The following is a 12,818-nucleotide window of genomic DNA, read 5'->3' as shown; positions in this document are numbered from 1 at the left end:
GGGCCTACTTAGCTCTCCGACACATACACACGGAGAGAGACGAAGTCTTGGGGCACAGACTCACTGCAGCAAGCCCAGGACGGACTCTGGTTTGAACCTTCAGTAACAGCGTGTCTTGGGGCTTTCGTGCCATGAAAAAAAACTGACGCCGACTAGATGGAATAATAAGAGTCTCTGGAGCCAATGGACACGTGCTCCTGAAGAACCCACATCGCCACAATGCTTCAAGCTCACTCACATCGTAACAATATGGTCTGATTTGATAAGTAGTCTGTTACAGAGGGAAAATGGTGGGGTGAAACATTCCAGTGACATGGTACCTTACTTCCATTACTCACACTGGGCCAGTGAAGCACTTCGCAGTAGGGAGTCTGTATCCACCTCATCCTTCTTGGTGATTAAATCAAATGTCGTCACGTACCCATATGCCACATACAAGTCAGGTCCTACAAAGGAATTGCTTTCCAATGATAACACCAAGCACAGGCACGCACAAGAGGCCTGTTCACCCAAGAATGCGATACAGAGATTACCAGGCCCTATAGTAGCCAGGTACAAAACATACATAGCTAAAAGGCAGAACCGTGCAGCAAAAGCTTTCAGATGTGGAAGAAAACTGGCATAAAGTGGGACACAAGAACTGTAGAAATAACTCTGAAAAAGACCCACAAATCAGGCCCCCGTGCTGCTTTACGACTATTTTACCAACGACTGGCAATGAGAATTGTTCTTGCATACTTTTACAAACAAGTGATACTGCCACTGCGCGTCAATAGGATGTTGCATCTTAAGCAGAAATGTTGTCGTTTTTCTTAGTGATCCCTAGGTGGCGCTGAAAGGCAGCAAATTGGTGTTTAAACGTGGCCGTTGACAACGCTGCATTCGGAGCAGGAAAAATTACAAACTTCCGGACAGTTAAACCAAATACAGAAAGGGAAGAATGATGCAACTAACAGAACTGAGACGGTCACTGTAAAGAAATGGCTCCCTGTTGCAGTTACCCCCCACTTTTTGCCTGATACTGATGCTGACTTGACTGAGAAGAGTGCTGGGACCCTGCTAACCAGGCCCCAGCACCAGTGTTCCTTCACCTAAAATGTACCATTGTATCCACAATTGGCACACCCTGGCATTCAGATAAGTCCCTTGTAACTGGTACTTCTAGTACCAAGGGCCCTGATGCCAAGGAAGGTCTCTAAGGGCTGCAGCATGTCTTATGCCACCCTAGAGACCCCTCACTCAGCACAGACACACTGCTTACAAGCCTGTGTGCGCTAGTGAGAACAAAATGAGTAAGTCGACATGGCACTCCCCTCAGGGTGCCATGCCAGCCTCTCACTGCCTATGCAGTATAGGTAAGACACCCCTCTAGCAGGCCTTACAGCCCTAAGGCAGGGTGCACTATACCATAGGTGAGGGTACCAGTGCATGAGCACTGTGCCCCTACAGTGTCTAAACAAAACCTTAGACATTGTAAGTGCAGGGTAGCCATAAGAGTATATGGTCTGGGAGTCTGTTTTACACGAACTCCACAGCACCATAATGGCTACACTGAAAACTGGGAAGTTTGGTATCAAACTTCTCAGCACAATAAATGCACACTGATGCCAGTGTACATTTTATTGCAAAACACACCCCAGAGGGCACCTTAGAGGTGCCCCCTGAAACTTAACCGACTGTCTGTGTAGGCTGACTAGTTCCAGCAGCCTGCCACACCAGAGACATGTTGCTGGCCCCATGGGGAGTGCGCCTTTGTCACTCTGAGGCCAGTAACAAAGCCTGCACTGGGTGGAGATGCTAACACCTCCCCCAGGCAGGAGCCGTGACACCTGGCGGTGAGCCTCAAAGGCTCACCCCTTTGTCACAGCCCAGCAGGGCACTCCAGCTTAGTGGAGTTGCCCGCCCCCTCCGGCCACGGCCCCCACTTTTGGCGGCAAGGCTGGAGGGAACAAAGAAAGCAACAAGGAGGAGTCACTGGCCAGTCAGGACAGCCCCTAAGGTGTCCTGAGCTGAGGTGACTCTAACTTTTAGAAATCCTCCATCTTGCAGATGGAGGATTCCCCCAATAGGGTTAGGATTGTGACCCCCCTCCCCTTGGGAGGAGGCACAAAGAGGGTGTACCCACCCTCAGGGCTAGTAGCCATTGGCTACTAACCCCCCCCGACCTAAACACGCCCTTAAATTTAGTATTTAAGGGCTACCCTGAACCCTAGAAAATTAGATTCCTGCAACTACAAGAAGAAGGACTGCCTAGCTGAAAACCCCTGCAGAGGAAGACCAGAAGACGACAACTGCCTTGGCTCCAGAAACTCACCGGCCTGTCTCCTGCCTTCCAAAGATCCTGCTCCAGCGACGCCTTCCAAAGGGACCAGCGACCTCGACATCCTCTGAGGACTGCCCCTGCTTCGAAAAGACAAGAAACTCCCGAGGACAGCGGACCTGCTCCAAGAAAGGCTGCAACTTTGTTTCCAGCAGCTTTGAAAGAACCCTGCAAGCTCCCCGCAAGAAGCGTGAGACTTGCAACACTGCACCCGGCGACCCCGACTCGGCTGGTGGAGATCCAACACCTCAGGAGGGACCCCAGGACTACTCTGATACTGTGAGTACCAAAACCTGTCCCCCCCTGAGCCCCCACAGCGCCGCCTGCAGAGGGAATCCCGAGGCTTCCCCTGACCGCGACTCTTTGAATCCTAAGTCCCGACGCCTGGGAGAGACCCTGCACCCGCAGCCCCCAGGACCTGAAGGACCGGACTTTCACTGGAGAAGTGACCCCCAGGAGTCCCTCTCCCTTACCCAAGTGGAGGTTTCCCCGAGGAATCCCCCCCTTGCCTGCCTGCAGCGCTGAAGAGATCCCGAGATCTCTCATAGACTAACATTGCGAACCCGACGCCTGTTTCTACACTGCACCCGGCCGCCCCTGCGCTGCTGAGGGTGAAATTTCTGTGTGGACTTGTGTCCCCCCCGGTGCCCTACAAAAACCCCCCTGGTCTGCCCTCCGAAGACGCGGGTACTTACCTGCAAGCAGACCGGAACCGGGGCACCCCCTTCTCTCCATTCTAGCCTATGTGTTTTGGGCACCACCTTGAACTCTGCACCTGACCGGCCCTGAGCTGCTGGTGTGGTGACTTTGGGGTTGCTCTGAACCCCCAACGGTGGGCTACCTTGGACCAAGAACTAAGCCCTGTAAGTGTCTTACTTACCTGGTTAACCTAACAAATACTTACCTCCCCTAGGAACTGTGAAAATTGCACTAAGTGTCCACTTTTAAAACAGCTATTTGTGAATAACTTGAAAAGTATACATGCAATTTTGATGATTTGAAGTTCCTAAAGTACTTACCTGCAATACCTTTCGAATGAGATATTACATGTAGAATTTGAACCTGTGGTTCTTAAAATAAACTAAGAAAATATATTTTTCTATATAAAAACCTATTGGCTGGATTTGTCTCTGAGTGTGTGTACCTCATTTATTGTCTATGTGTATGTACAACAAATGCTTAACACTACTCCTTGGATAAGCCTACTGCTCGACCACACTACCACAAAATAGAGCATTAGTATTATCTATTTTTACCACTATTTTACCTCTAAGGGGAACCCTTGGACTCTGTGCATGCTATTCCTTACTTTGAAATAGCACATACAGAGCCAACTTCCTACAGTCACCAAAACCATGCAATCTCGAGCAAGAACTGGCTCTCTGGAGTATGGCATAAAATGGTGTCTTTCGTCAGACAGCTGGAGCAGTTATTAGCGAGACCGCAAAAAAAAGCACTAGATGCAGGTTCCGTCTCTACACCCTTCTGCTGAAAAGGGAATGTGCTGTGTATGGTATACGGTACCAGCAAGCAAAAGGTATTTAAACAAATATATAAGTTGTTTCTGGTTATAGATGTCTGTTGCCCAATAGAAGCATTAGTTTATGGTACCTACGCTTACCCGTCAGAGCAAAATCCTCACTGCACAGCCCAAGACAATAAAGCCTTTGCTGGAGAAGGTTTTCCAAGACAGTAGCTTTCATTTACCAGGGTGGTCGTGGTGTCAGGCTGTATCAGCATTTGTCTGATTCTACTTATGAAGAACAATTCAGTCATAAAATGCTACCCAATAAGCTAAAAGTGGAATCGTTATCTGCAGGTAGGACAAATATCTAGTGAACGGTTTCAACATGAATAAATATACAGGTCAAGTAAATATATATGGGTCTATACAAAAATGTATATAATTAAGCAACAAAAATACAGTAAACAGTAGGTTTGTTGGCAATCATGTAAATCACACCATTAACACCTGTGACATTTGAAGTACACAGCAGCAAACAATTTCCACCAGAACTGAGTGCACTACTGGTTCCCCTTAAGTATATACAAACGATACTGGGAGCAAATCAATGACGTTTCGCAAATTACAAAAGTAAAACAACTTACATTTTCATCTTTATAGTTCAAGTTGATCACAAGTCCAAAGGGACGACCCCCCATAGGCTCAGCAGGGATGAAGGAATATTCAAATGTGGCCTGTCTCTGAGGTGGAACCACAGTGTTCAGAGGAAGAGCAGTGAAGTTCTGGATATAAAATTGGTAATCTTGAGGATATCGAAAAGAGGCATCAAGAGACTCAATAGTAAATTCCTCAGGACCCTTATTGGTGAAACCAACTAGGAACTTCACAATGTCGTTAGCAGGAAAATCTAAAAAGAACAGACAAAAATCATTGCCGAGTAGAGATATACTGGAGAACTAAAACTGCTACGGTGACAGTTATCCAACTATAAACATAATAACAACAACCTGATAACTTGTTATCCTGGTTGGAGTTTGGTGGACTCCCAGCTCTTTAAACAATCCACTAAAGTGCATAAAACGGCAATATGTTCTTTACAGTGATTATACGAGGTTGTGCTTGTCACACCAGCTAAGTGAAACAAGAACAGCCTTCCACAAGTCTCATTAAAGAAGAAATCTATCCATACAGAAGACCTGGTTCGACTCCTCAAGTAGGTTTAGGTGCTAGTCAAAACTTAACAGGCTACAAGTGCAAAGGACTTGGCTCGGAGTCCCCCTTCCTTCTTTCCTGGCAGAACAAGCTTGTTTAGGGATTGCCTGGTTAAAGGGTTGTCTCTGGTAGAGTATTCAGGAATGAGTAAAAGGAAGCAAAAGTCCCCAAGTCCCTGACCAATTTCCTTCTCATCTAGCGTTTCTACTCAAAAGTAACAAGGATCCTTTCAAAGACATGATCATGGAGGATTGTCAATCCTCAGTGAATGTGTGCGCCCACCACACAACTTGCAATATAATTAATCTTCTTGCAATCTTTGTTTGCCACCTTATGTTACAAAATGTTCTGTGGCAGAGTCCAAAAGTCTTCCCCGGGAACTTCGAGCATAAAACGAATACTAATAAAAACATTACAAATATACCTTCTCCTTTCACAAACAAGATGGTTGTGTCAGCATTTGGGGAGGCTTTTGGTTCTCCTGATGTTAGGTCCTCCTCTTCCTCTTTTTCTTCTACCTAAAAGCAGACGTAAAAGGATTTTTAAAAGCACAAAAGTTGCAAAGACGCACCACCCACTGTAAGCAATCGTGAAGCCAGACACCACTCAGAAGCTCGATCTGCAATGGGCGAGTACGCCCAAGTCATTGAAACAGCATCAAAACCGAAAATGAAGTTAATTATTGAAGAAGGAGCTAGCAGTACTAGACCTCCGAAGGGGACATTATAATTTTTAAAGTGAAATAACCACATAAAGCGGAGTTTTGACAGCATTTTAATGCACAATAAGCATTAGGTCTCCCCCCCCAAAAAAAACTTAAAAGCAGGCAGTCAAAATCACAAAGAAGTTAACAACTTGTAACTGCAGTTCTCAGGATAGGTACCCTTCTCAGTTTAACAAGCTTCCCTTACCCACATTTTACACATCATTAACGACCTTCATTTATTTGTGTTCCATATAGGTCAGCTAAAGTATCTGAGCACTGCACCGATGCAGATCACCAAATAAAAAAATAACATGCTTGATAATGCCAACAGGCCTCGCTTAGACCTGAAAGTGCATTTTTGATCACTGCTTAAGTTAAGGCACTCCATCCATAAAACGTGTACCTTGTTATTACTCTTCCATTGATTCATTCACCTACTAAATCATTGGTGCATTCACTTACTAAAAAAAAAAAAAAACGCAAGCAAGATACATTAAGATAATAGAAGTAGAAACAAGGAAACATGTCACCATAAACATGGCAGGCATGTAATTGCAATTAAAATAAAGTAAAATGGTTAATATAGGATGGGGTAGCTGTCTTCTAATTCTATCAAACAGAGTAATATTGTTCCAACTTGAACACCACATTAAGAAACATCATCTTGGCCATCTTAAAACAGCAAAATGATGACAGATTATGCATAACACTACTCCCAAGCTGGACACCAGGTTTGGAAGGAGTGCCTCCACAGGATACAGTGCACCTTGGAAAGAAACTAGCAGCAAGTATGTAGCCTGGACGACTATCAGAGGAGCTGTCAGGTGGAAAAAAGACCCACACAAATATGAAGGAAAGAGAGGATACTATTGGACCACCAGCCATGGCCCTGTAGTGTACTCAATTTCAGGTGGACGTGAGCATGCGATCAGGGGGGGGGGGGAAAGAAAAAAACCCTCACAACAGATCAAGCCAATGGATGAAGTAGACGGACCCACTGCAATGTTCTCTACTCTCATGTGTGAACAATGCACATGACACTTGAAGAAAAAACACAAGGCCCTCTAGAAGGGCACATGAGCAATCCAATACTGGTTTCAGACTCATCTGTGAAGTGTGGTTTGGATCTTATGGTACTGCGAACAAGGGACCCACGTCTGGGTACAACCTTGACTATTTGGGTTGTGAAATCAAACACACAAAAGGTGATGGAACAAATGCTTACAAATACTGTAAAGCTCTGGTAATCGGTCTGGGTAGCATTCCCACACATTTTCACACACAGTGCCACTTTAAAAAGAAATCTGCCTCATGCAAATTATCATTAGCATAACCAAATCACACCTACTGTAACAAGCACAAGCAAAACGGGCAAAATACACTTGTAGGTGAACATATACAAGTTTATACAACCATAGTATGTTCTAATTCCAACTAATCACGTGTAAGTGTCATAACGGGAATACACTAATTTAATCCGTCAGACATATACATTAGGTCACACATTCAATTGTCCAAGGTTGATGAAGTTCCTAAGAACAAGGACAGTCGGTTTAAGCTAGTTAAGCGATTCTTGTTACTATACATCTTGAGCAAACCTATAGTAATCTCAGTTGAAGCCAACAACAGCTAAGTTGAGGAATATTTCTATTAATGAGCTACAGCAGCATTTCTCAACGTGGGGTCTGCAAGGACTATTCAGCGTGGCCATATAGAAAATTAAATATAATAAGATTAATAAAGAAGGGGATGGGAACAGACGCTCCTTGAAGAGCTCCGTAACAGCCTCCACGAGAAATCCTGCAATCTTCTATTTAAGATCCCCGGTCTGGCCCAGGGCCGAAGCTGGATTCACCGGGCGGTCTGCCCGAGAGAATGTGGCGAAAAGCAGCTTAGCAGCGGCCACGGGAAGAAAAAGGAATGCTCCCTGGCGGCCGTGAGGCCTACGCGGCGGCAGGCCTGGGGCACCAGGAACGTCTTGGGCTAGAAGCAGGCCTGCCAGACTGAAAAGAGCCCTGCATACGGCAGACTCTCCAACAGTGGCAGATGGCTGGGCCGCCCAAAAACACCGGTGAGCATTTCGCTATACTCCGACCCTGAGAGGGAACTCATACAGTGGAGAAGGCTGGCTGCCCCCCCCCCCCCCCTCTTGAAGAGACCCCCCTCCCCATCCCCCTTATTGGTTGGGGGACTGGAGTGGGCACCGGAGACTGACTGGCAAAGAAGGTGCTCTACGCGATGAAGGTGTGGGGTGAACAGACGAGTTCGTGCCGGAGGAGGCATGCAGAGGGAGTCGTTGGGATGGATGTATTCCGCGCTCCCCCCCCCCAGGGGGAGAGAGATGAAGATACTACAGAGCCTGCAGACTTGAGGTCCGAGTGGCCAAAGAGATACCCCGGGGGGGCCAGGTAGGCTCCTCTGCAGTGACTAAATATAGTACCGGAGTGAGGTGCTTGGCAGGACTCCCAGGATCCCATTTCTAGATGGCAAGCGATAAGGAACCCAGACCGCCCGGCAGGGAAAAATGGATCCTTACACGAAAGTAATGACCCCACCCCAATCGCCGGCCTCTGATTCCCCCGGTGGCCCCACTACAACTACAACAACTCGAAGATCCTGATATTCCCGGACTATACTAGGGAAGTCCAGAGACATTGCTGCAGCTTTGACTCTGAAGGCCAAGCTACGCAGTCTTCAAATGCAGTATATGCTTCTCTTTCCAGCCAAGCTGAAGGTCCTGTTTCAGGGGAATGGTCTCTCCCCAGACGTAGAGGACCGAGGCAGAGGGGACACACCGTGGCGGTTTCCCTGGCGGACAACACGAGGAGGGGGGGACCAGACTCATTTGACTCTGAGAGAAACTGTAGGACGAGTATCCGGAAAAGGGACAAAGGAGAATCCCTTCATGATCCTGGGGACCTAAGTTGCTGAGGAGATACTCCATTCTTGTCCCTTTCCTTAGTGGCTCCAAATGGCCCCCGTGATAGTGAGAAAGGGCCTCCATTAGTGGACACACAGGGCCTCACGGTCCTCTCCTGGAACGTAAACGGACTGGGTGATAGGGTTAAGCCTGGCTTAGTGTCCCAGTATATAAAGAGGCTGTGACCGGATGTGGTACTCCTCCAGGAGACACCTTCGGGCCACAAAGTGTTTTTTTTTTGGGCAGTGGGCCTTATGCTATGCTGGCACATGCAGGCTATACATCTGGGTCCAGAGGAGTGGTAATCTTGATTCGCAGGCCCCCCCTCCCTTTCGCATCACCCATCAATGGGTAGACTCAGAAGGCAGATATGTGGGAGTGAAGGGATTCTGGGAGCAGAGAGAGATGCTGCTATTGAGTGCATATGCTCCGCCTAGGCTTCAGGCCCCCCTGTTGGAGAAACTGGCGAAGATCATGTTAGGAGTAAATTCCCCGCTCCATGTTTTGGAAGGAGACTTCAATGATGTGATGGTGGTGGATATGGATAGATCTGGGAGGCAGGGAACTCCATTCCCCCCTACCCCACTTTATGAGTTTGCCACCGCCCTGGGGTTGTCGGACCTGTCAAGTGGATAGGAGGTATTCTTACTATTCCGGGGCCCATAGTGTGTTTTCTAGATTTGACTATATATTTACCCCCCGCAGGTGAAGTAGGCACTATACAGCAGGCGGATTATCTGGCGAGAGGTCGGTCGGACCACTCCCCTCTGGTGATGCGTATAGGAAGTAGAGGGGGAGACGACAGGAGATGGAGGCTGGGAAGTTGGGATCTCCAGGATCGTGGAGGTGGCACACAGGCTTCGGATTGACACAGAATTATATTTTAGAGAAAATGTGTGCTCAGTCAGGTCTGCAGTGGTAATATGGGAGGCACACAAGACAGTGCTACGTGAGTGTGCCCAAAACTTAGTAGCTCAGAAGCAAAGGAGAGAGAGGGAAACCCTGAGGAAGCTGGAATATCAGCTGTTAACACCTGAAGGGGCCCTGGGATAGGAGCCATATCTCTTGGCACTTCGCCAACTGGAGCTGGCGAGAGCTAAATACCGGGAAAGTGTGCAGAGAGAGAGACAGAGAGACTAGGAGCCAGTTGTGTGCTACCCGATATAGGCTTTATGAGGCTGGGGACAGGGCCGGGAGGCTCCTTGCTTGGCTCTGGAGAAGAGAGACCGAAGCGAGATGGGTACAGGAGGTGAAGACTCAGAAAGGGTTAGAGTGTCCTCAGATAGAGACATTGCGGAGACCTTCACCTGCTACTATAAAGATTTTTATAGAGCAAGGCCACCTGAAGAGGTTGAAAGGATTGCTGAATACTTAAAAAAATATAGTTGTGCCGGTCCTGGATGCAGAGACCCAAGAAGAACTGGAAGGCAATATTACCCTTGAGGCGGTCACAGCTGCTCTGACAAGGTTCCGACCGGGTAAAATCCCTGGCCCCAATGGATTCCTGGCTGAGCTATTCAAGAGCCTGGGTGGCATCCTGGCTCCTCATCTGTTGAATATGTTTCTGGAGGCCCGGGGACAGGGAGTTCTCCCTCCGGATTTACAGAGGGTTGAAATAATTGTCATACACAAGGAAGGGAGGCCTAGATGGTTTTGTGCATCCTACAGACCAATCTCCTTAATGTAGAGGTGAAAGTTTTGGCCACGGTATTAGCAACTCACCTTCATGGTGTTATTTACCCTGTAATTCATATGGAGGAATTGGCCTTTATGCCCGGAGGCTCTACAAGACACAATTTGAGGAGAGCACATAACTGGCTGAATACCATACTGGACCGCCCAGACCCACATTTATTTTGAGCTCTTGATGCTGAGAAAGCATTTGATGCAGTGCACTGGCCCTTCCTGAAAGCCACATTAGAACTATTTGGATTTGGCCCACGATACAGGGGATGGGTGAGGCTGCTCTAGTGTAATCCAGTGGCAGCACTGAGTGAATGGGGTCCTCTCCTCTGAATTCCCCATTGCGCGGGGCGCTAGACGGGGATGTCCCCTATCCCATTTATTATTTACCCTCACTCTCGAGTCCCTGGCGTGTAGGATCCGGACACAGCCTGGACTTCATGTTAAAAGAAAAGGAAGACGAAGAGGAACGCATTTCCCTGTATGCGGAAGATATACTCTTATACGTCGCGCGCCACGAGATATCCCTACTGAAACTTTTTCACTTGTGCGAGGAATATGGGAGGTACTCCGGGTACCGCATTAACTGGGACAAACCAATATTATATGCTCCGCAGAGAGACGTAGTGCTTCCCTCCCTTCCGGTACACCTCCAAAGCTCTACTGAGGGATTCAAATATCTCGGTATTTATATGACACATAGGATTGAACTCTGCCAAGCCAATAATCTGGGTAAGGTAATGAGAGTGCCGGGTGGACCTGGAGAACTCTTCCTCTCACGTTGATGGGACGGCTGGCCATGGTTAAGATGATCCCTCTTCCGAAACTCCTCTACACGGTGCAAAACACATATTACCAGATCCCACTGGGACTCTTTAGCACTATAGAACGGGACATGCAGCTCTTTTTATGGTAGGGGAAGCACCCGAGAATAGCCTTAAAAGCACTACAGTGCAATCGCTGAGTGTGTAGGGGGGTGGGGGAGGCGCGGGTGGATTATCTCTCCCAGATCTGGAGGCGTATTATTGGGCAGCACATTTGATCAATGTAAATGACTGGCTGTTCTCACCACAAGACCATCCCACCTTCCGTTTGGAGAGACTACAGTGGGAAGGGAAATCCTGTAAATATTACTTGTATGAGGTAGGAAGGGGTTGCCATCTTTTGCCGGCCACTCAGGTGGCCCTCGGGCGTGGACTAGGGACAACAAGATACTGGGATGGCACCGCCGCCCCACGAGAGAGAACCCCCTATGGGAGCGAGGCTGGTTACCAGAAATTAGAAAATCGACAATCTTTGAGAGTCTGGACTGCATTGGTATCTCCAAGGTGGGAGATGTGATAGGGGGAGATATTATGTCCTTCGCATCCCCCCGGGTCGAATATAAGCTGAGCAGGACACAATTCTTTCACTACACACGATTGCGTCATGCATGGAGGGCAGAGAGTCTCCCAGGAGAAAGAATACCGGCTTACGCCCCATAAGAAGATTGACTAACGATGGAAGGCTTGGTCACCAAAGCAACGTCGTAAACACATAAGACCATAAATAATAACATGCCGAGCCCACTGCTAAAACTGCGTAGGCGATGGGAGGCTGACCTGGGAGAACTTGAAGACAGACTGGGAGGCGGCACTGATGTTTCCAAGGGAGGTGGCTAGCCGGTTGAGACTCTGACTAATTCAATATAAAATCCTTCACAGGATATATTATGACAGACAACGCTTAAATATGACGGGAAGGGCACAGCAACCAAACTGTCTTAGATGTTGAGGAAATATTGGAACCTTCCTACATACACTGGGGGATTGCCATGTGATCCAAGATTATTGGAGAGAGATAGTGGGGGAGATGGGAGGGGTGCTATTGGAGCAGATCCCCCTTGATCCTACATTTATTACATTAGGAATACCTAATGATATTGATCTGCCCTGTAGGAAGCTTCTATTCTGTGGCTTTGGGATGGTGGTGGCCAAGAGAGACATTGCCTGCCTTTGGGGATCCGACAATTCTCTCACTGTGGACATATGGAGGAAGGGAATGGATGGGTTAATGATGGGAGAGAAGGTGACTTATGCGAATAGAGGATGCCCATGAAAACTTCAGAAGGTGTGGGGAGATTGGATGACCTATTACTCCCTTGATGTGTAGTAGCCTGCTGAGCGATGACTGGTGGGACAACAGGAGGGCCATATACTTTCACATTTTGAATGGCCTTGGGAGCATAAGGTGGGTGTAGGAGAAATGGAACTTGGAACTGCTCAAATCTTTAGCGAGTTTGTGTGTCTGGGGTAGGTTGGAGGGGGAGGGAGGGGACGGTTTCTTATGTTTGCATAATTTTGGTGCTTGGACGATATACAATATAATGCCCAATTGGATATGGTATGCACCTGTGGAAAACCAAATAAAAAGCTTTATTAATCTTTTTTTTTTTTTTTTATAATAGCTCTGTAAAACGTTAAGGAATCTGAAAGTAGCAACTAAAAATTAAGATGTTATCCTTAGCATAATT

General features: G+C 47.5%; 1 protein-coding gene across 1 annotated transcript in view; it reads right to left on the bottom strand.

Moving 5' to 3' along the window:
* SSR1 (signal sequence receptor subunit 1) overlaps positions 1–12,818 on the bottom strand; it is a 112,593-nt gene that overhangs the window by 62,556 nt on the left and 37,219 nt on the right. Inside the window, exons 3-4 of the mRNA XM_069217298.1 lie at positions 5,422–5,515; positions 4,430–4,692 (exon numbers count right to left, since the gene is read on the bottom strand). Coding sequence (XP_069073399.1) covers positions 4,430–4,692; positions 5,422–5,515 — 357 coding nt within the window. The remainder of the gene's footprint in view (positions 1–4,429; positions 4,693–5,421; positions 5,516–12,818) is intronic.

This window comes from Pleurodeles waltl, chromosome 2_1, assembly GCF_031143425.1.
Source record: "Pleurodeles waltl isolate 20211129_DDA chromosome 2_1, aPleWal1.hap1.20221129, whole genome shotgun sequence".
Classification (NCBI taxonomy): domain Eukaryota; kingdom Metazoa; phylum Chordata; class Amphibia; order Caudata; family Salamandridae; genus Pleurodeles; species Pleurodeles waltl.
The sequence above is the reverse complement of the archived record's forward strand: the minus strand, read 5'-3'. Positions and strand labels throughout refer to the sequence as shown.